Consider the following 22641-nt stretch of genomic DNA (forward strand, 5'->3'; position numbering starts at 1 on the left):
TAAGAACACTTTGAAGTTTAAAGAATGAGGCTGAATAAAGAAAAAGACCTCAGCTTACACAGGTCTGTCAGTTCAGCCTAAAACTCTGGAATTATCAGATGTAAATATTGGCAGATAATTTCTTCCAATACTGATACCAGACCGGTAATATCGTGCATCCCTAGTAAAAATATGGGTCACAATTTTTTTAATGAAGTGGCGGTGGGTCCTTGTACTTTACCAGTTTAGAACCACTGTTCTAGTGTATGCATATGTTTGGAGGATTATAATGCTAAAAACCTGCTAAAACTATCTTCATGTCAGTGGTCTCCCATTTTTAAAAAAAAATCACTTAAGATTGAAAATTGTCTGGTGTGTGGCCGGCCTTTAACACCTTTATTTGGCATTCATATGACATCCAAAACTGTGTTCAGCACTGGTGATTTTCCTGAAAACCAATGATTGTCTTACATGACATTGAATCAGGTACAGTTATTGGATTTAATGGAAAAACGGCCTTGAAGAAAAATATAAAATGCACGGCAGGTTGGTGGTGTTTCATTCATCTCTCTTCAGGGACACAGGCACATTTTAACTGTGTGGTACAGGACGGCCAGGCTAAATTTAGCTTCCTGAAGCTCTCTGTCACATGATGAAGCAGTTTTAGCGTCTAAAGTAAGAGGTCACACTGTGGCAGGCAAGAGTCAAATCTTAGCCTTTAAACCAGGTGAATGTGGGGGCTGAATGTCAGGGGTTTTGGCCCGTGTACATTATTGAACGCTCGTTGGGAAGAAGTATAAGTCAGAAATGTTCTGTGCTCAGTGTAGGAAAAAAACAACAGTTTACAAAGGAACAGGAGGCCATTTAGAACTGTTAAAAGTAATTCAAATCAAATTCTCCACCAGAGCAGTGTTGAGATGGAACCCCATTTTTGTGTGTATGATTGATGCAATGATAATTATAGTCCCCAAGCTTTATTAAAAACTGCAAAAAAAAGCATGTTATAATCATTTCAGCTCAGTCAAGTCGATGAAACTTAATAGAATTTTACAAAACCATAGCTCCACTGTGCTGTTAAATCCAAAATCTTAGGAATGTAGCTGCTTACTCTAAAGAACACCAGTATGTTTTGTATATTCTATATTGAGGACTACATGGTGTAACATATATATATTCAGTGTTTGCTCATTTTTAATTTTTCATCAGTATAATTTTTAGTTTTTTCCACCCAGTGCTGAATATTTCCTATCATCTGTATCTTTAACTGAGGTTTGAACATGCAGAATAACACACACAGTAAATCCTACATTGGTGTGTGTGTGTGTATTTTAGTGCTTGTGTGTGTGTGTCATGTTACATGTCACAGTTGTTATGTAAAGTTGGACAGAGTGACCTTGCTGCTTTCAGCTTTGCAAACTCGCTGGAAGCCTCACACACAAACACATCCTCATGGATACATCCGGCCCATTGTTACGTTTTGAATAGAAATGATAGAGTGGAAATGTACCAGTTAATAAAAACCAACATGGCGTGCCGGTTGTCGAGTGGTTAAGGCGCATGCCATATGCGCAGGCGACCCAGGTTCGAATCCGACCCGTGGCACTATTTCCTGCATGTCTCTCCCCGCTCTCTCCCCTGTTTCCAACTATCCACTGTCCTATCAAATAAAGGCCAAAAATAAATCTTAAATAAAAACAAAAACAAAAAACAAAAACCAACATTTAATCTAGTGATTCAATAAAAAGGGGGTTAAATAGTTTACATCAGCTGTTCCTCCTTTATCAGTACTCATGGCGATAAAACATTCAGGAACCTCTACCTCCTCCACTGCTGTTTCCATGTTAACATCATGAGACGTGACACTGTGGATTACAGTGATCCCCACAGGAACCACATGGAGGCGGGAGCTAAATTTACTGGAGTTCCCTGAATGAGTCACTCCTTCACCAGCGTACATATGAAAAAGCGGCATGTATTCACAGTCGGTTTTTTGTTTTGTATGTGACTTCTGCAGAATAATCGATGTGCTTCCAATGAAACCTGTGTTCTCCAGATTGTGCTCATGGATTCTGGGCCCATGCTAATGATCTTACTTCTTATTCCTATGCTCTTCAGAGAGGATTCAGGTGGATGGTCACTACATGAGATTAAAGCTTGATATGTACGGTTTCATTTGAATCAGTCAGATTTAATCAGTGCCAGATTTACACATTTTTCCAGCTATTCCACTGCTGCTTATGGCTGTCCACTAACAGAGTCAGATCATAAAACTTTTATCATAAACTTCTGACCTTCTGGTTTCAGGTTGTTTTAACAGTCGTTCAAGCCTCCTTAGGTCTGTTTTCTCTGCTGGATATGTCAATCAGATCAGTGATTTATAATCTGGAGATTTATAATCTCTCAGTCTGCTGATGACACTTTTTCAGACTAAGTACAAGTACTTACATTTGTGTGCAAACCAGTGTTAATTTCATTGACTAAAGATAGGGCTGAATGATTTGGGGAAAATGATCTTATTGCTTTTTTTTCTTTTTTTTTTCTTTTTTTTTAAACCCAATATTGTGATTGCGATTAAATATGGGATTATTTCTTAAGTTCCTTCTCTTATGTTTATTCCAACAAAAAAAGAAATAATCATTCTATACCATAGCCAACACTGTATTAGATTAGATATTAGATGCATATTAGATATAGAGAATTGTGAAAAAATATCTAATTGTGATGATTTTGTTTCATTTTACAAATTGGATATTAAGTCTTGAATTAAAGGGAATGATCATTTTTATATAATTCTCATATTTACCAAGAAAAACATACAAAAATAAGGAAAATAACATTAATTTTTTGCACTATTCTAAAAAAGGCTCCTAGAATAAGTGCATGATTATCTAACTTATAACATTTCTGCTGCAAAGAAGTCTCAAACTACTATTTTGTAGGGCTGGGCAATTTATCGAGCTTAAGATTAAATCGCAATATGTCCTACTGCAATTTTCACATTACAGAAGGTTCAATATTACTTTGACCTAAAGTATGTGGTAAAATACGAGTTTGATTCAATATCTGTGCAGCAGAGATCTGTTCCACCCATCATGCAAACCTTTAAGTGTCATTTTTAGAATAGTTTGCAAAAATCCTACTTTCCTTATTTTTAAAGTTTTTTCTTACTCAAAATAAGAGTGACATAAAAATGATCATTCCCTCTAATGCAGCATTTAAAACAGAATTTTCAAAATCAGTCGAGATAATTGCAAATTGAACATTTTTTCAAAATTTTTCTGCCCCAGTTTAATCAATTTTATATTGTTCTGGTTGAAATATGGAATGATTTATTGCTTGTGTTGGAGGAAAAGCATTTGATGAGAAACTTAAAAATAATTGCACATTAAATCGCAATCGCAATATTGGAAAAAAATAATCGCAATTATATTATTTTCTTAGATATTTCAGCCCTAGTATTTCGAGTCACATTTCAGGTTAAAGAAATATTGCAACTCATACAATTTGAAAATTGCAGCAGGCCATATTGCGAATTAATCTATTTTGCAATTAATTGCCCAGCCCTAACTAACACAATGACTAGAAATGTTCCTCAACAGCCTTTTTTCAGCGAGAAAGACTGGACTTAGACTAGCCCAAAAAAGATCTTTAAAGGATTACAGCTGACAAAGTAAGTTTAGTTTTTGGACAAGATGACTAAACTAGACAAAAACAATAAAGGGTAGAAGTGATTTAAATGTGACTAAAACTGCAAGGCAAATAATCTAAAGACTAAGACTGAGACTAAAATTAGGGAAGGATAGCTGTCAAAAAGAACACTTGTGCTCACTGACACCAAGAACAAATACAAAGTTTTGGCCCACTGAAAAATGTATTTCACATTTTTCTCAGCCAGTCGTTTTTCTCTCTCTCTCTCTCTCTCTCTCTCTCTCCCTCTCGCTCTCCCTCTCGCTCTCCCTCTCTCCTGCATCCTAACTCTGCTGCACACAGAGTGTTAAAATGATGCAGTAGTTGGGTGCTGGTGTGTTTTTTAGGACACTGTCTTAATACAGCAGCATTTGGCTCCGGTGAAAGTTTGTCAGGAGAAATAAGGTCTCTTGGAAGGTTTTCAAGCTAACTCAGCTAACATCAGAGCAACACTTACTGCAGACAACAGGGACCACTCCACACAGCTGAGGACAAAATCTGCTTCAATTGACATTTTTCTGTTAGTAAATTAGAACCAGGAGCAGATGTGGAATAATCAGAACAAGGATCAAGATGTATTCTTGCAGTAAGTGACCTTATAACACACACAGTTTTTGTCAAAATGTGATTAAAAAAAAATAGACTATCTTACATGTGAGAGGATGAGAGACTGAATTCAGCGGAGTGAAAGGACTGACTTTACCAGTAAAAATACTGAGGTTAAATCATAACATGCAGCTTCAAACCAGACAGTATGAAAAGTTTTAATGATGTATGATGTATGTTTGACTCTGTATTTGTTGGCTTTAAGCGTCCTTGGGTTTCTTGAAAGGCGCTATATAAATTCAAGATATTATTATTATTATTATTGGCTAATTCTGCACCGTCTCCCTGAAACAGTCAAATCTCAGGGTTAAATCTCTCAGTCAGAGAAAGGTTTGACCTTTAGGTTTGTGGCATGTTTTACAAACTGCTTTTGTTTGAAAGTCTTCTTCCTCAACCAGTCTGACCTGTCCTGAAGTTTTTGTTCTTAAATTGCTCCGGAACAAACAAGTAATACACGTGGAAGGCATGCTCACCTGTTATTTTGTAATGAATTAAAATAAATCGAGAAGAAGTCGCTTCATGTTAAAGCCTTTAATGGCTTATGCTAAACTCAGTATCACACTTAAAGAGTCATTTATTCTGTTGGTCATATTAAAAATGATCAAATGTCTAAAGTCATGTTAGTAACTCAATATCCTGCATTTAGATAGTAAGACAAGGTAAAGGAGAAATCATCAATAAACCATCATTAAACCCCTGTATAACAATCATTCTTCTAAGTCATTAAGAGATTTATAACTGTTGGTTTAAAAGGTAACTAAAGCTGTGTGATAGATGGTGCTAAAAAAGGTATTTAAAGTGTTTACTTCAGAGATGTAGCTGCCATATTCTGAAATAAACTTCATCCTTGAAAGAATCCTCTCAGGTGTGTGGATGGAGGATTTGGTACTGTTATCAAACTGGGCTCACATTAGAGCAGCTCTGAGGTCAGGGTTCTTCTAGGGGTGTGATGTACTCTGAGGTGAAGTAATTCAGGCTGCGATGTCCCAGCCAGGCTGATTCAGATTAAATGATTTGCTTCAAGGCTGCAGGTTAGTTTTATTATGGCATAAATTTTATACCATGACACGCTGGACTCTCAGTCTGTCCACGTTTTTAAATCATCAGTGTGTTTTTTCAGTGTGGCGGCACTATGAGGTTAGAGTTAAAGCTTCACAGTTAATCTCAATTTCATCATTAATGCAAAATAAATCACTAAAATAAACAAGCAATTTTCTGCACACTGTCTAAATGTACCAGCAATGATTCTGGACAGAATTATAACAGTGTGCTTTCTAAAATATGTCAGAAGATCTAATCTTCTACTTGTCAATACTATCATGGTCAAAACAACTGTATCATTTAGAAGAATGAGATATCAAAAGTATTTTGTATAATCTTGGCAACCAGACTGCACATGGTTCAGTCTTATCCTGCCATCTGTGTTCTGAAATGCAGCCACCAGACTGAAAATGCAGGAGTTTTTCAGAACGCTGATACAGAAGTATCCTGACTGAAGTTAGTCTCTAACTACTTGTGCACTTCTTCCCTCAAGGCTTCTAAAGAGGAGTGTAGTGAAAAGTGGACAGTCATAAGAGATTTTACCACAGACATTGCTCCACTCATGTTTTCTGCTGACTCAGATGTTAGAGCAGCAGCTGAGTTCTGGATGCGGAGTGAAGCAGCTGCTTTTAAAGTTACCAGCAGTCTGATCCTGTCAGCCTTTTTGCTCCTGAAATAATTCCACACATTGTGCCACTGTTACACATTGTTCGCTGATTATCCCATCGACTTTTGTTCAGTTGTGTCCATTTTTGATGTAAAGATTTATTCTGATTGATAAAAGGTGCTGCAGTGGGTCAAGCCAAGAGGGAATCGGCACTCTATGCAAAAAAACATCTGAGTTTAGAGGGTAATAGGGTTGTCACAAAACTTTTATATCATACCTGTAAAAATCAAATAATACTGACACCTGGTCGGATAAAAACCCAGACCCTAAATAACCTAACAGCATCAGAAGACATTATTTTCTCCCTGATGCGTTGTAGAGCACATATTTGAACTACACAGTTGTAACCACACCCTCCTCTCCTTCAAAAAAAATATTAACCAGCTGTATGTACTCATGTTATGTAATTTGTAGACATGACCGTATTCACAGTCCTCCTGTAGACATTGGCTGATCTTCAAGAAGAGCAAAGGCTGCTCTGTACTGGGTCCATAAAGGCTAAAACAACACTGTAGAGCTTCACAGAGAGTAAACTCTGAAGTATGTTTACTTAGAAATGTCTTTGTGTTGTGGTGAGAGTGCTGAGCTCATCCCGGGAATGAGATGTTTGTGAGTCTGAGGTTTTCGGCTCATTCTGAACTCATGAGTCACTGAGTGGAAACCTGATGCTGCTGCAGAAAAAAGGCTGTGTAAATCTCCCTGCATGACTCTAACTAAAGCATACATACAGTTTGTTTCTGGGGAGGCGTTCTTCTTTTTGAGATATTTATGGGTTTTTATGCCTTGATTGTTGACATGATGGTGGATAGAGAAAGAAAGAGAGTGGGGAATGACAAACAGGAAAGGAGAGCCACAGGCCAGATTTAACCCTTGCTTCAAGGACAAAAGCCTCGGTGCATTGGGGGGTACAGACATAACCACTAGGCCACCAGCACCCCAGGTCCATTTAAATGAAACAACCGTCACCCATGTACTCATGCCTTAATCACACTGGGGTTGACATTGAAATTACCCTAAAGGGCATGGTTTCATACAGACCTCAACCTCTCCTTCATACTTTTTAGTGAGTGTACATGTGATTTTAAGGCTGCTTTTTTTTCTACATTTTATCAGAGATCTAATTTTATTTCCCCTGTCTCCCCTCTTGTCTCTCTTACTCATCCCTATCTTCTCATTGTCCCTTCTCTTCCTCTTTCTTTCCCTCTCTCCTCCGGTCCAGTCGTGGGATGTATTTTTCAGGAATGCTAACGCCGGTGCTCCTCCCGGTGCAGCGTACCAGTCTCCCCTGGGTTTGTCTGCAGCTCCTCAGCTCTCCTCTCTGGTCGGAGCTCAGCCCAACGTGGAGAAGCTGGTGGAGGATCACCTGGCTGTACAGTCTCTCATCAGGGCCTACCAGGTACACGGATGTAATCTATCTTTACTAACAGATTAGAATAGTGTAACCCCTGATTAGAAGCTGCAGAATGTCAGGAAACAAGCTCGAAGAAAATCACATTTACGGTCTGTGTCCACAGCCAAGACTTCTTGATCTGGCAATACCGCAACATCAGCTTCAGAGCGCCTTTCAACATCATTTATTGTTGCAAGGCTACGAAACACTGATTCTGTTTTCTCAAATATCATGAATCAAATATTGATACATGTTATTAAGAATTTAACACTTTTTTTTTTTTTTAAGATTTATTTTTGGGGCTTTTCATGCCTTTATTTGATAGAGGAAGGACAATGGATAGACTTGGAAACAGGGAAGAGAGTGGGGAGAGACATGGGGCAAAGTGCCACAGGCTTGGCCGCCCACATACATGAGTAGCGCCTTAAACCACTCGACTATCTGCACTCCCAATGAGTAATAACTGTAATTTTTATGCATTATTTTTGTTTCTTTATTTAAAGATTTTAATTAATTGTTATACTCATGGTGCTCGTGGCTGCATTTGGTTGCCGATTCATAAAAAGCAATAAAACAAACAAACAAAAAAAATCACATATTTTCCCACTTTTTAAAAATTATTTTCATAATCAAGGTCAGACTTGACTATAAATATCAAATCTTGAACATTTTTTTAGTGTAAAAAAACTAAAAAAATTAGATATTTTTATTAACTACATGCTAATTGGGTTTTCTTGAAGGGGATTATCACAGTCTTGATTGTATAAATAATGACAAACAACTTTTATTTTTATGCATGACTATATTTTAATATATTGTTATAATAGTGCCCCTATAGGAAACCAGAACTGGTTTCTCCTCTGCATCAACGTTGACAAAGCAGATATCATAAGCCCTGCCCCTTCTTGACCTTTTGATTGGTCAGTGACACAAAACAGCTGAGGCAAAAGGAGTTCAGAAAAAGCTGAACTATGTTGGTTTTGTATTAAAATGAGCACTCTCAGTGCAAGAAAAAGAAGACAGTGGCTGTGGACACAGACCTTGGGTCATGCTGGCCCATCAGCGTTTTTTTTTAAGGCCCTGTCCACACGGAGATGAAAACGATACATTGCTGTCTCGTTTTGAAAATGTTTTGCGTAAAGACGGGATCATTTTAGGAAATATCCTGAAAATAAGCACGGATCCACTGAAAACGCTGTAGTGCGTATGCCAAGCCTGTACGTGGCGCTGTATTGCTGCCACGGAAATGCCCCAAAAGAGAGAAGATTACAGAAAACTGCCACAAACTTTCTTCTAGTTTCCCTTCTGGTTGTTCTCCACGGTGGATGTAAGAACATCTGTTGTATGCATTTCATGGTGGTGGTAAAGGAGCATCAGATTTGCTCTAAAGGCCACAACAAGCTCAGTAGCTTCTGCAGCACGCACACAACCCTGTAGTCCACCATTGTTGTTTCGGCCGGACCCGCGCAGGCGTCTTAAGAGAGCTACGCTATGTCTGACGTAATCGTTTCCAGAGAGATGCGGTTGGCCATCCACACAGAGACGAAACGGTAGTCATTTACAGTTTGGTTCATTCTGGGACCTATTTTTCAAAAAGTAGCGTTGACGGCTTCCCCAAACGCTGTTTCCGTGTATATGAAACGCCGATACGACAAAAAACTTTTGCGTATACTCCTGAATTCATCTCCGTGTGGATGGGGCCCAAGTTAGGTCTAAAAACGTATCAGAAGAGGATACAAAGAAGAGCAACCAGTAAGAAGAGACTTCTGTTAATGTTTAGACTTCCCCTGAATATTTGCTTCTTTCTATTTTGATTCACTGGTTAAAGTTTCCTCTTCAGACTTTAAAATGAACAAAGAATGTATCAGTGTTTATTTAAGTCAGATGCTAACAGTTAAGGATAGAAACATGATGAATGTCTTTGGTTTAAGGCCACTACAGAAAACTTAAATATAGTCCAAATTATCTTGATGTTTAAGTAGCTAAAACACAGCTCAAGTGTAGTGCAGTGTGGCGTTATCTAGATTTATTTCCTGAAGAAGCGTTCGCTGTCATGCCTAATGTGTTTTATTTTTTCCTCTGTCAACCCTGGCTGCTTTTAACTGTATTGTGATATTTAACATGTCTTTTCTTTCCTCCAGGAACTCAAAACACAACATGGAGCTCAGTAGAGACAGAACATCATTAATGCAACATCATTACTGAGTTGTTAATGTAGGGTCTAAACATGATAATTCTATTTTTATACTTTTATTTGAAGTTGTGTAATTATTTGCTTTGGCAGTTTACTCACAGTACATCCTTTTATTTTTATTAGCATTTAACATTATTTCCTGTTATTGTAAGTTAAGGTGACACATCATGAAAAACCCACTTTAAGTATTTTAGCACATTTATTTGGGTATCAGGTTACTGGAGGTCTCATACGTCCAAAACATTTGAAACAGATAAGAGAATTTGATGCCTACATGTTTAAATGTTCTGAACAACTCAGAGACCCACCTGTGTGAACCTGAACAAGTCCTCAGACAGACGGCAAGCCCAGTGACCGTCATCACTTGCGGTCTGCTTCGATTTGTCACACCTTTGTGAGGTGGCCTACGTCAGCTACAGGCTTAGGCCTCGGCATAGGGCTCAGTGCAGATGTGTTAGGCTGGAGATATACTCACTTTTTCACCTTAGGTTGCATCCATGTGTTCAACTTCATCATAAGCATTCTTGTAAAAATACTTACCTGTATGCAAATACCTGAGAGCTCAGACCTTATCTGATCTAGCTAGTTTAACAGACATGTTTGTCTCTGTGACACGTTGTAAAAATGTGGAGAACTGTGGACTTTATAAGTCTTTCTCTAATATGTTGTTCCTGCTGTTCTTTTCACGTTCACATCCCTTCTGCCTCTACCACACATTTGCATACAGCATCTTGGCCTAAGTCAGACTTTATATTTGCTTCTGAACAAAGGAACAAAAACCCCAAAGCCTCAACTTGACCAGTCAATTCTGATTCCGGGCAAAATCTAAGTAAGTTACAGCTAAGTGAGCCATCAGAAAATGTGATCATACTTACAAATCAGATCATTTATACTAGACATGATATGCACTCAAAATAAGTGGTGGTACCAGTGTAGTAGTGAAGTGACTGAAAGGACTCCTCTGGTCCCGGTCATATGTTGATGCCATGAATCTGAGAGGACCTCCAGTAACCAGGCGTGCTCTTCATTGCAGGTTGTGTTGTGATATAACCAGGTATATGTGTGTGTGTTTAGGTGATGGGGCATCACAATGCTCAGTTGGATCCTCTGGGAATCAGCTGTGTGAATTTTGATGATGCTCCGGTCAATACCGGCTTCCAGGATGTCGGTGAGACAACAGAGCTAAAAAAAACAAACTGCTTTCAGTCTGTGGTGTTAATGTTGCTTTTCCCTCCCACCCTCCCTCTCTCTCCTCTCTCTCTTCTTTCTCTATCTCTCTTTCTTCTTCTTCTTTGGTCTTTCTATACTTTTACCCTGCTGTCGTTGGACCTCTTCTTTCCTCTGTCTTTGTTTTTCCGTCCTGTTTCGATGACTCCCTTCGCTCTTCTCTCTGTCTCTCCTTCTTAAACCTCTTAAATTTTTCACTCCATCCTGCTTCTCATCTGCTTGCCTCTCCACATCCTCCCGCCTCCCTTTTGGGCCGTTCTGTTGCGTCTTGTTTCTCCGTCGTCACTCCTCGTCCTTCATTTCATTCCCTCCTCCTCCCTACTCCATCTTCCTCCTCTTCCTCCCCACTTCTTCACCTCCATCCTCCTCCTGTCCCGGGTGGGCTCTGTGCTGTTGTCACTCCCTGTAGATCCGTGGGCACCATGTGGCCCAGTTGGACCCCCTCGGCATCATGGACGCTGACTTGGACTCGTGTGTCCCCACTGACATTATCACCTCCTCCGACAAGCTGGGTGAGGAGTTAAACCCTTAAAGAACAACCACAAGGTTTTTGTACCCCCCTCTATTCCCCCGTCTCCTCCCGGCCTGCCTTGCAGTCCGGCTGCTTCAGAAAGTTATCGATAGTCGGGGGAAGTTTGTCAAAGCTTGGGAATGTTTCTGTAACTGGTCTTGAACTGAAACCTTGTTGTACGTGGGAGAAACTTCCTGTACAATTAACGTTTCTGGGCCTTCTTAATTGCTGTGGGTGTTTCAGAAACTCTCAACTGAACCTGAAACTTCCCTTTAATATTCTTAGAGCATTCTTCTACATTCTTAATAGTCCTAAAACATTTGATTTTATGGAAATATGAGCTTTATCTTTCCATAATTCCCTAGAACCTTCTTTATACAACTAATATCTCCCTCTTTATTAGACATCTTCTCATTTAACTTTTATATTAACTTCCTTGTAAACAGTTTCTTGAAGCTTTTACATCCTAAACCTAAAACCACAATGTGAAACTCTGCTTTTATTGACTTTAGGCATCCACAAATCCTTGATTTTATCGTTTTGTCCACTAAGAGGTTGATTGGATTCCCTTTGCTGAGATACATTTGGCCTCTTAGGTGTGTTGGATTTAATTTTTTTTTATATCTGGTAGCAAAGGAACAGCCACAAGATGTAAGAATAACAAGATCAGCTCTTCTTCTGCATTAATCTAGAAAAAAAATTATGTGAATTAAGTTGATTCTTCTCAGAAAGACTGACCCTAGAGGTCTGTCAACCAGCTATTTGGTAACATTATTTGATCCAGATGCTTTTATTTATAATTTCTCTTAACATTTTTACCTTTTTTTATGTTTTCTTAGATATCACTTTCAGTCATGTCAGTTCGCTAAGTCAAGCACAAATTATGGCTCTGTGATCGCCTTATTTGACACAGTAATCATCAAATCAGACAAAAGTTCAGAAACCTTGGCATGAGTGAGATTCTGTTTCAAAACAATCAGCTATCTCATAACAAAAGTTTGCACATCTAAAACTTAATAAAATGCATCTGCTAATCATCTTATTTGAGATGATTTTAATCTCCAGGGCAGTAATGGCTCATTTGAATTTGTCTCATTGTGCTTTGGGAGAACTGTCAGCTGTGTTTCTGTCTCAGTTGGGAAATCAGTTTTGTTGGCTGCCTGTGAATGTGCAGCATCTTTGATGTGACGGTGAAGTCCTGCGGCTGTGGTTTGACACGTTTACAGCTTTCGTTGTTTGGCTTGGGCTCTGACATGTTGGCTCTCAGCTGTGGCATTCGTCTTTGTAGCATCTGGCTTCTCTGTTGGGCGGTTGTGGTCTTGTTATGATGACAGAAAGGTTGTTTGATTGGGAGACTTAATCGAAAACTAAAAAGTGTCATATATGAGAAGAAATGGCTGATTGATCCTGTAGGTTTTCTTAGAAGACGACAAACATGTTTTTTTTTCTGTATCATCTATTTGTCCATTTGTCACAGAGGCATCCAAGTAGCAACAGGATCCCCACAGTCTTTCATAAGTAAGAAAATATGAGATTGCAATAAGGAAGGAATAAGTTTTCCTTACCATTTGTGTAATCTTTCATTATGTTCCTTGCTTGAAATAGTCCTTTGAATATTCAGAATGAATGCATTTCTGCTGAAGAGAGAGAATTTTTGCAGGTCTTACTGGATCACAAGCCAAAAATGTAAATCACCTACTGTCCAAATAAAGTTTTAGTTTAAATCCTTTTTGATGTGTTAATGCATTTACTAGTTAATTTAGCCCATTTATGACCTAAATATTCATTCAGATTAGAGATGCACATTATTAGATTTTGATGATATCCAAGATGCCAATGAGTACAAAAGTTTTAGCTGATAAGGATACTGATATTTAAATGTAGTTCAGACCTAAAACTTCTGTCCTTAAAGGTGTCATTGTTTGATATTTAAACCTGCCACATTTAGGAAAGCAGACTTGGTAAAAATGGAATATCATTTATCAGTAGGCCTCTCTAAATCAGTGCTTAATCAGCTGAATTGTTTTGTTTTTATTAACTTAGAATAAGCCTTTTATTCATACATGGGTATGGCCCCCTCCATGGAGGCCGCCATCTTGGATTTTTGCATCCGGTGTGGCTCTATTGTGCCATAGAAGTGACCAAATAATAAACAGCTTTTTATATTCAGTTGATTAAACACTGATTTAGACAGGCCTACTCCTACGTGTTATTTTCCATTAATGCTTTATTTGTTCAGCTAAATCCTATTAGGCTGAATATTACGCACTGCACCTTTGAAACATGCAATTTAAAGTTTGAAGATGAAAAAAAATAACCAATTTCAGTCCCTAAAACAGATGTTGTCAGTGTGAGGAATGATGAATAAAGAAAGACAGCTGACGTAGGTCCAGCCTAAGGCCTTGTTTACACGACAATGTTCTATTTAGTTTTCGTTGTCAGATAGTTCCACATTTAGATGGTAATGCACGTCTACACGAGACCACAGGAAATGCAAAAACACCGTAGTAAATTTACTGCACAACAAATCTCTCTACAACAAGGACAGTGCTGCACATTCACTGTTTTTCATGTTTTTCATAACATGTAACATTTGTCATACAGAGGTGCACGAGTGTAATTATCAGTAAATCCTCCGCATCACCATCGTAGCAGCAAAATTTCACGGCACATATTAACATAAAAATGCTTTGCTAGACCAGTCTTGTTATAATGAAGATATCTTTTAAAGGGGACATATTGTGCAAAAATCACTTTCTCAGGTTTTTCTAACAAAATATGTGCCTCTGGCCTGTCCGCAATCCCCTCAAGAACCAGAACCCCCCCCCCCCCCAACTTTCAGAAAATGTGTGCTCAAACAAGATGTTCTCAGATTGTCACCTCATGATGTCATGTTGGGAGTTAGCCCCACCCCCAGGTTTGGTTCGCCCTCCCTGCTTGGAAGAAAGTTCCATGCTTCTCTCCTGATCTTCCTCTCAGATGCCAGCTGAGATGCTGGATAGCTCAGTGGGTTACCCTGCTGACTTTGGTCTGGGAGATTGATGGTTCAGATTCCAGTCAGGTCCTTAACTCTGGATAAAAGTGTCTGTAACATTGTAACATCAGGAGTGCCACATCCATTTCCTGAGAGAGGTGTGGTCAGGGGTGGAGTCAGATAGCTCGTTTACATTTAAAGCCACAGACTCAGAAACAGCTCGTTCTGAGAAAGGCTGAAACAGAGGGGGTTTTAGACATCAAAAATCCTGGTGTTTTTTCAACAACAAACTACACAGGCATGTTTTGGGGACCTGTGAGAACAATACAAATGTGGCTTAAAAGGGTAAAATTAGTTCCCTTTAAGACTATTTAATTTTCCACTGATAAATTTATCTCCTACAGACCTAAATTTCTCACTGATTTTCTCATAGAGTACAGCACTTCCTGCCTAAAGCGCAGCAGGAAAAAGGAGAACCTTTTTCAGTTTTATCTGCTTGTTCTAAGTGATTACAGCTATTTTTTTCAGCTTTAACACGGAAGCTTCAATCCTGTCTGCTCCATCAGCTGAGCATTGATGCTCAGCTGATGGAGGAGACAGGAGAGTCTACGGACTGATGTTTCCGAACTTTAAGAAGAAAGATAAAGGCGTAAATCATTTCCAAGAAGCAGATATATTTGGAAATGGGGAGATAGAAATGCCGTTTTGAAAAGGCTCGTCTTTTTCCAGATGCGCTAATGAGCATGCAGCGCTGCACTTTATGAGGAAATCCATGTGAAATTGAAGGCTGCAGGAGCTGAATTTGTCCATGGAAAATGAATTATTCTCAGCGGATATCTCCGTTATAACAAGACTGATCTTGCAGAGCTATTTTGTGTTTATATGAGCCATGAAATTTCTCTGCCCCGCCACGCTGGTGTTGACAGTGATTATCATGATGGTTATTAAAAAAGGTAGATGCAGTCTTTTCCAAAATTAATAGCGTGACTTTATGTAACAAAACTGGCATTGACAGCCCTTCACACAAGAATAATATTTCCCCTTTTCACATTTATCTGTTTGTAGCATTCTAAATCCAGCTGTCTGTGGGATGGAGATGCTTTGAAAACCTTTTACACTGGAGCCTATTTACAAATAGTTCTGTTTTTAGACACCCAAAACAATGTTATTGTGTGAACGTACAGCCAAAACCCTACAAAAATTTGTGTTTTCACCTAAAAATGTTGTCATGTAAACAGGGCCTAAAACTCCCCTAACTTATCTGTTTGTACAACCAATGTTTACAGCCATCAAAGGCAGAAAGAGGTTGATATTTGTCAATACAGATATTTAACTTTTTAAGCCAACATCTGCTGACCCTGATATGCCGCCAGTATCGTGCGTTCCTGATTCAGATGTGTTGTCCAAGTTGGTTCTCTTGTGAGAGACGGTTACACTTGAGTTTCCTTGACTAATTTACTGCTCATTTTCCATCGGTGCAGAAGTAGAGGTGCAAAATGCAGCTTTAAATGTCACATAATCATTTGTTTTCGAGATTATGTCTGCATTTGTATCTGAATCAGGTTTAGAACAAGCAGATTAGCACATAGTGGAATTTAAGCTGTACTGAAGCTTTACTGAACAGAATCAAAGTCAATAGTTAGCGGCAGCGCTTCTATAGTCAAGGTCTTATAATAAGATAAAAATGAAAAAAATAAATATATAAAAACACAATCAGATTGAATATATAAAGTAGTCATTGTAGGTATTTTTGTTTCATTGTTATTTTTTCCCTTTCTTTAAGCTGGCCACACACTACAATTTTTATTTGTAATTAACTGTTTAAATATTCCTCAAGTTTGTGGTGTCCACACACAGTTATTGGCTAAATAATCTGCTGTTCACATACTATCCCTGTATAACCAAGCAAAACCGCGGTGCTTTAGAGCATGGTGCAGCCTGTGAATGCTAAAATTACAGGTTATACACTCCAGGACAGCCAGTCAACAATTTTGCCAAGTTGTCTAGTGTGTGCATTAATATGATTATAAGATGAAGCTGGATAGAAACTGTTCTTCTATCTGTGGCCTTCCATGTTTTAAACCGTTTTAAGATTTCAGTATTCTAGTGTGAGGCCAGTGTGAAACAGATGGTGATGCATGCAGCAATTTTAAACAAACAGGGACAAACAACATTCAAAAGTAAAGCACATTTTTGTTTTTTCTTGGAGTAAGCTGCAGATTTTCTGGACAATAGATTATCATAGTAAAACGTTTTTTTTCTATCTTGTTTGTTTTGCTTTGTTTACATATTGTGCTTGATTACTCTCTGAAATATTTTGATTTATTAGTGTCAGGTGTGTCTTGACTGTCTCTTGAAGCTCTGTTGCTACTAACAGCTATTAGCTTTAGCATCGCCTAACTCTGCTTATGCTGAAGTCAAAATGACACAGCAGCACTGTCGGTCACAATGAGATTTTAAATTTGAGTGTTTCAGGGACAGTTGTAAATTCTAAAGTCTGATATGTGTCAGACTAAAATTTGTGGTGCAAACAGAGGACGTCAGTGTTGAGCTCAGTGTCCGTGCAGCTCTGGGACTCCCTGCTTCAGTGAAGGTGACCTGCAGAATGGCTTCCTGTTTTGTGAAACCCTCAGTGGGGGTTTGTTGGTGTGTGGCTTCTGTTTTTAGGACCTATGAACCTCAGCATGGTGTTTCATGCATCCCTCTTTCTCCACCACTTCCTCCTAAATCCACACCTCTGTTTATAACAATCTTCTGGACTTTTTGGTGGATTTGTGTCAAAATAAAGTTGCAGTGGAGATGCAGGGCTGCTGTGGTGCTCTGTTGTTGCTGTAGACGGTTGTGGGGGTGCTGTAAATTGGCCCTGGTTGTCTGATTTAAGCAGGTCTTAGGTCACTAATGTTTCTCCCTTTGCTGCCCCCTGCTGGCGATCCTCCAGACGTGGCTGTGTTCAAGGAGAGGCTGAAAATCCTAACGGTAGGAGGTATGAGAAACACAAATGCTGGTGTGACCCTGCACAGTGCTGTGAAGCTAGTTGTTTGTCTGTAGTTTAGTTTATGCTGTAGTATGAAATTTAAAGCCTACAGGAGCTCCTGGATGTCAGAAACAGACCCTGATGTTTAGTCCAGCTGAGAGCAGGATCTGAGTCTGGCATCCTCAGCTCCTGCAGAGTCTACTGCAATAGAGAACAGATTAGAAAAGAAAGGAAATTTCATTTGGTTCACTGTCTTTGTTTTTGTTTTTGTTTTGGTAGTTAAAATATAAGCAACTTTGTGATAGTTAACACTTTTAAATGCATATTCAGGTGCTACAGACTCCCTCCTCCTAAAACAAACCTGTGATGGCATACTTAACTCATGTTTGAGCGCACATTTACAGAAATATGACTTATTAAATCTGTTTTCACTTCTTTATAACTGAACCTGTAGTTTTAAGTTTCAGTCCTCCTTTGCTGAAGTGTGTCAGGCTACTACTAACTACATCATATTTCCTATTTGAGGCATTCACAATAAAAGCACTAAAAAAAACAATAACAACTACAGACATTTATTGTGAAGGAACTGACAGAAGTGGCATGTTCACCATTAATTTAACTTAGCTTTGACAATGGTACAGCTGCAGTGTTTTCAGCTGTATCTCTGTCTTCATTTAACGCCAGAGCCTGCTTCTTCAACTCACATAGCCTTACATCAAACAAGTCACAAGTTTAAAAACAGCTTTAAGTTGTTGTCTAATCACTGCAGCACTGAGCTGTAGACAAACCAACCCAGTTTGTGTCAAAGCCCCAGAGAGAAATGCTCTGCAAAGCAAACAGTCATTATGTTGTTTGCAAAAATCAATTCCATGTTAGAAATTTCACAAGTTGCCATACTTATACCGGTTTACTGCGCATCACTAGTGTGGAAGATCTCCATTTGAAGTAGGGCTGGGCAGTTAATCAAAATTAGATTAAATGGCAAAATGGCCTGCTGCAATTTTCAAATTGTAAAAGGTGCAATATTTCTTTGACCTAAAATTTGTGTCAAAGTAGTAGTTTTATTTTTATTTTTTTGCAGCAGATGTTATGAATGAAAAATCATGCGATCATTCAGATGCACATTTTTTAGAATTTTTTTAGAATTGTCCTTTATTTTTGTACTTTTTTCTTATTAAATTTAAGAATGACGAAAACCCTTCACTGCAACAATTTATGTCCAATTTGCAATACAGGTCAGAATTAGACACTTTTAAAGAATCGTTCAGCTCTTGTTTAGGAATAAAAGAAAGTTAGGGAATAATCACATATCAAATTGCAATCGCAATATTGTGGGAAAAAATCGCAAAGATTATTTCCCAAAATGGTTCAGCCCTAATTTGAAGGGCCGTGAACTTCACTCTACCCTCCATTCCAATAAGAATCAGGACAGGACAGACTCAAATGAAGGGGTAGAACCAGGGCTTTATTCCAGGAGCAAATGCTTAAAAACAACCTTTTATTTTTATTTTTAAAGGGCACAGAATGCAACTCAAATAATCAACCGACTGTTTAACCACTGAAAATTGAAATAAAAGGAAGCCTGTGTCCCTGAATTGTGATGATAAAGCAGTCTCTTATCAGTCCTTTTTCCACAATACTAGCAGCTGCTACCCTCGTCTTTTTCCACCTTTAGCTCTCTGAGGAACAACAGCTGACACCTTCATGTCTGCTGCTGTTTACTCCTGCAGAAGTTTGTTTATCAGCTGATTTCAGACAGTGAACCAGAGTGAAATATCTCTTTTAGTGCAGAGGAAACATCCTGAGTAAAACATCTGAAGTCTTTTTAAAGCTTTGCCTCTGTCTCTCTGACCTCTGAGTGTCTCCTGTGTGATGTGTCAATGTAGTTTAGCTAGCTTTGTTAGCTTCTAGCTGCTGCTAGCGCCCTGATCTGTCCTGTAGTTAAGTAGAGCTCGTAGAAATCTCTGATGGAGGATTTTTCACATGAAGCCTACAAGGTGATGTCAAGAGATCATGATTAGCGCTGGCCACAAACTGATTAGCATGAATGCTAATTTAATCTGTAATAACCCTGAAATATTTGATTTTGATGAATGCAAGGGTGTCTCTTATTTTAGATTTTACTGCAAGACCTCTCATTCTATGTTGAAATAAATATACTTTTATAATAAGTATGGTTTTCATTGTCAACATCAGAAGACAGCTTTTCCAGCACACGTTCAGTGTCTGATCTTAGAGAAACAACCATGTTTAGCTTCCAATCTCAGCTTTTTATGTTTATTTTGCAAAAATGGATATATTATTTATTTATAAATAGAACAGAATAGGGTCTCAGTCACTAAGTAAAAAAATACTTTTCTTAAACAACACCAAAGTTTGTCAGCCTATCTACCTCATGGATGTTGAGCTCTTTTAGAAGTATATGTTATGAATATTATGAATGTATAGCATGTCCACAGAAAGAGAAAGGGCATTAGTGAACTTTTATTGCAGTTTGGAGGTCTTCATTATTTAAAACACATCTCTGTCAGTTTAGTGGCCACGTGTTAAATGTGATTTTCTTGTGTGACCCTGTATGTTTGATGTGAAACAGCGGCTCAAGTTTTTCTCTCAGAGACATTTTAGAAGCAAAACTTGAAAGAAAAATGTACCTTATTGTTTATTGATTAACTCATATCTGCTTTAAAGATGATACCTTGATTTTGGGTTCAAGGAAGACTTAAAAAAAATATTAACATCTCTGACAGAAAATGTTCAGCCTGTTGTAGTTAGCAGCCTTAGCTCCGTTAACTTAAAGCAGAGCTGTTCTGAGTTAAAGCCTTTTGTGTCTTTTGTTTCTTTTTAGGATAATCCTTCCTCTTAGTTTTCTTCTTATGTTTTCAGGATTTCTGTGGTTTGAAACAAAAATTTGCAGTAACATGTTTTAAAATAACAACAACAAGGAGTGTCAACCCATCAGAAGCGATTTTTATTTTTTACAAGATGCAGAGACTTTCAGAATTAATGCTAAGAGACCTAAATGACATGAATCCTCAGGGTCTGGATATTTTAAAATGTAAATATTGAACTGCTGATGCTTTTCTGATAAGTGTATCAGAGGCACAGCACTTTTGTTGACATTTATTCAGACCAAAAACAAAATTTAAACTTTATTTCTCCAGCAACTTTGACGCCAGAGTATTAAAAGACAATTTTGTTTAACTCAGCTTGCAATTTTTTTAATAATGTGAAAAACCTAAAAGTTTCCATTAATGTGTCTTACGTTTGTAAAAAGACACCAAGCTAGATTTATTTCACTGCCTTCTCCATGAACTTTTCTTGCTACTTGATATTTAAGGCTGACAAGTGCCCAGTTTGATAACCAGTTACCAAAGATTAGTTTTGTGATTAATGACAATCTCAGTGTCATGCTGTGCTGTTACATAAATGCATAAAAGGCTGCAGTTATTTTAGTATTCAGTAGCACTGGAAAGGTTTACAAAAATGCCTACAGAAAGACCTTTAAGTTATGAAAGAACTGATCTAAACTTCGTAGTGTCAAAACTTTGACATTAACTCAGTTTCGACTCCATCACTGATGAACCCGGCCTAAGTGTGCCTCTAGGCTCTGCTTCATATAATGTTGGGAAACTCTGTTTACAGCCTGATATTTTGATTCCCATTGAGCTGACAGAAATTATCAGAATGTTTTTCCACTCTGCCTGGCAGAGCAGGCAGTCGCACGCATAAAGTGTCAGTCCATACTCTCTATAGCAGTGGTTCCCAACCTTTTTCCTCACGGCCCCCCCACCCATATCTAAGAAAAGTAAGCCTCCCTGTGACCCACTTGGAAAAGTTGAACATCAATTTTAATAAAATGAGATGAACTTTTACACTTGTTCTTGACAAAATACATGTATAAACTATCCATTAATATGGCAGTGTATTAGGGGAACTCCTACTAGAAAAATATAAAGATGATCTGTTAATTTTTAGGAAAAAATTAAAAATTGTCAAGTTTAAGATAGCAGGGGAATATAGATAAATATGTTTTTAGTTTAAAAGATGTGACTGCAGTTGAAAATCCAACCACTGTTTTTATTTTGGTTTCTTGTAAATATTTCACTTTATGTTGTTGTATATTTTTTATTTTAAAAATGTGACATTTTTAAACTTCTAGTGTCAAAATACAAGACTTTTTAAATGTGGAAATTTTAATGTTTTTCTTGATGATTTCTGATTTTTTAAATGCTTAATTCTTAGTTTGGTTACTTGTAAATATCCAACTTTATAATACTTATTCTTTTTTATTCTTATTTTTTGTTTTTTTGCACAAAAATTAACTGATTCTATTGATATTTCATCTTTTATGTTGCCCCTAATACATTATGTTTCTAATCATACTTTGAAAACATTTATATGTACACCTTATTTTAATGTAGACGAAGAGTGTAGACAGTTGGACCCCAGGTTGGGAACCACTGCTCTATAGCTTCATCCACACTAGTTCAATAGTCACCAGTGTTTACGGCCAGCAGTAGTATTTAACCACACCATTAGCTATCACTTTTTTCTCCTCAGAGTGTGAGGAAGGATTGGGATTGAATTCCTGAAAGAGATAAACAGAAACCTTATGAATTAAGTAACAAAGAAGCTAACAGTACTGGCACTATGGACAGTATTGATCAGATTTAAAGGTAGTAAATGCCAGTTGAAAACTCTTTGATTGATGACTTTGGTCTGAACAAACTCTGAAACACAGCATGATCAAGTTAGATGTGTGAAAATGTATGAAATAAAGTAAACGGTGGTGTGCAGCTCAGCATGTGTGTGGATCAATAACCCTGCCTTACTTCTGTCCTCATGTTTTTCAAACATCAGAAACTGAAGTTTTTGTGTGTTTCAGAATCAGATGAATCACAGTTTAGTGTCAGCTGCAGACAGAGCGGTAAACATCAGAAACTTGTTGCTTTGTGTCTGGAACTTTAAAAAACATGCTTTGGCTGAGATGTGCAGTTGGCAGAGAAGATGAGTGTCGTCTTTTTATGTTCTCCCTCCTCCCTCTCTATCTCCATGCTCTTTAAACCAGGATGCAGGAAGTGATGAAGAAGTGGTCTGTCTGCTAGATGAAGAAAAGCTCTGCTTTTTGATTGGCTAGTCTGGCTGCCACAGGTTGTTTGGTTTGTGGCCGTGTTGTCTCCTCCTAGCTGGTCTGTTTGTCTGAAAAGATCTGTAACTCTGTAGGGCTCTCTGATTGGTTGAACGAGCCGTCAATCTTCCTGCTCAGTGCTCTGATTGGTTGGGGAGGCGTGTTAAGCTCACTGAGTGTAGCAGGAAACATTTTAAGGAGCTTGTGATGTTGAATTGAATTATACAGCAGGACTTCATCACAAAACACATCCTTCTTCTTCC

General features: G+C 38.1%; 1 protein-coding gene across 3 annotated transcripts in view; it reads left to right on the plus strand.

Moving 5' to 3' along the window:
* Window positions 1–22641, plus strand: part of ogdha (oxoglutarate dehydrogenase a) — a 52314-nt gene that overhangs the window by 7682 nt on the left and 21991 nt on the right. The window contains exons 3-6 of one of the 3 annotated variants that reach the window (XM_041788176.1): window positions 7200–7376; window positions 11201–11303; window positions 17215–17259; window positions 22136–22177. In XM_041788176.1, the coding sequence (XP_041644110.1) occupies window positions 7200–7376; window positions 11201–11303; window positions 17215–17259; window positions 22136–22177 (367 nt within the window). The remainder of the gene's footprint in view (window positions 1–7199; window positions 7377–11200; window positions 11304–17214; window positions 17260–22135; window positions 22178–22641) is intronic. The other 2 variants (XM_041788177.1, XM_041788179.1) reach the window with 2 other exon arrangements.

The sequence above is a fragment of the Cheilinus undulatus genome, linkage group 5 (assembly GCF_018320785.1).
Source record: "Cheilinus undulatus linkage group 5, ASM1832078v1, whole genome shotgun sequence".
Classification (NCBI taxonomy): domain Eukaryota; kingdom Metazoa; phylum Chordata; class Actinopteri; order Labriformes; family Labridae; genus Cheilinus; species Cheilinus undulatus.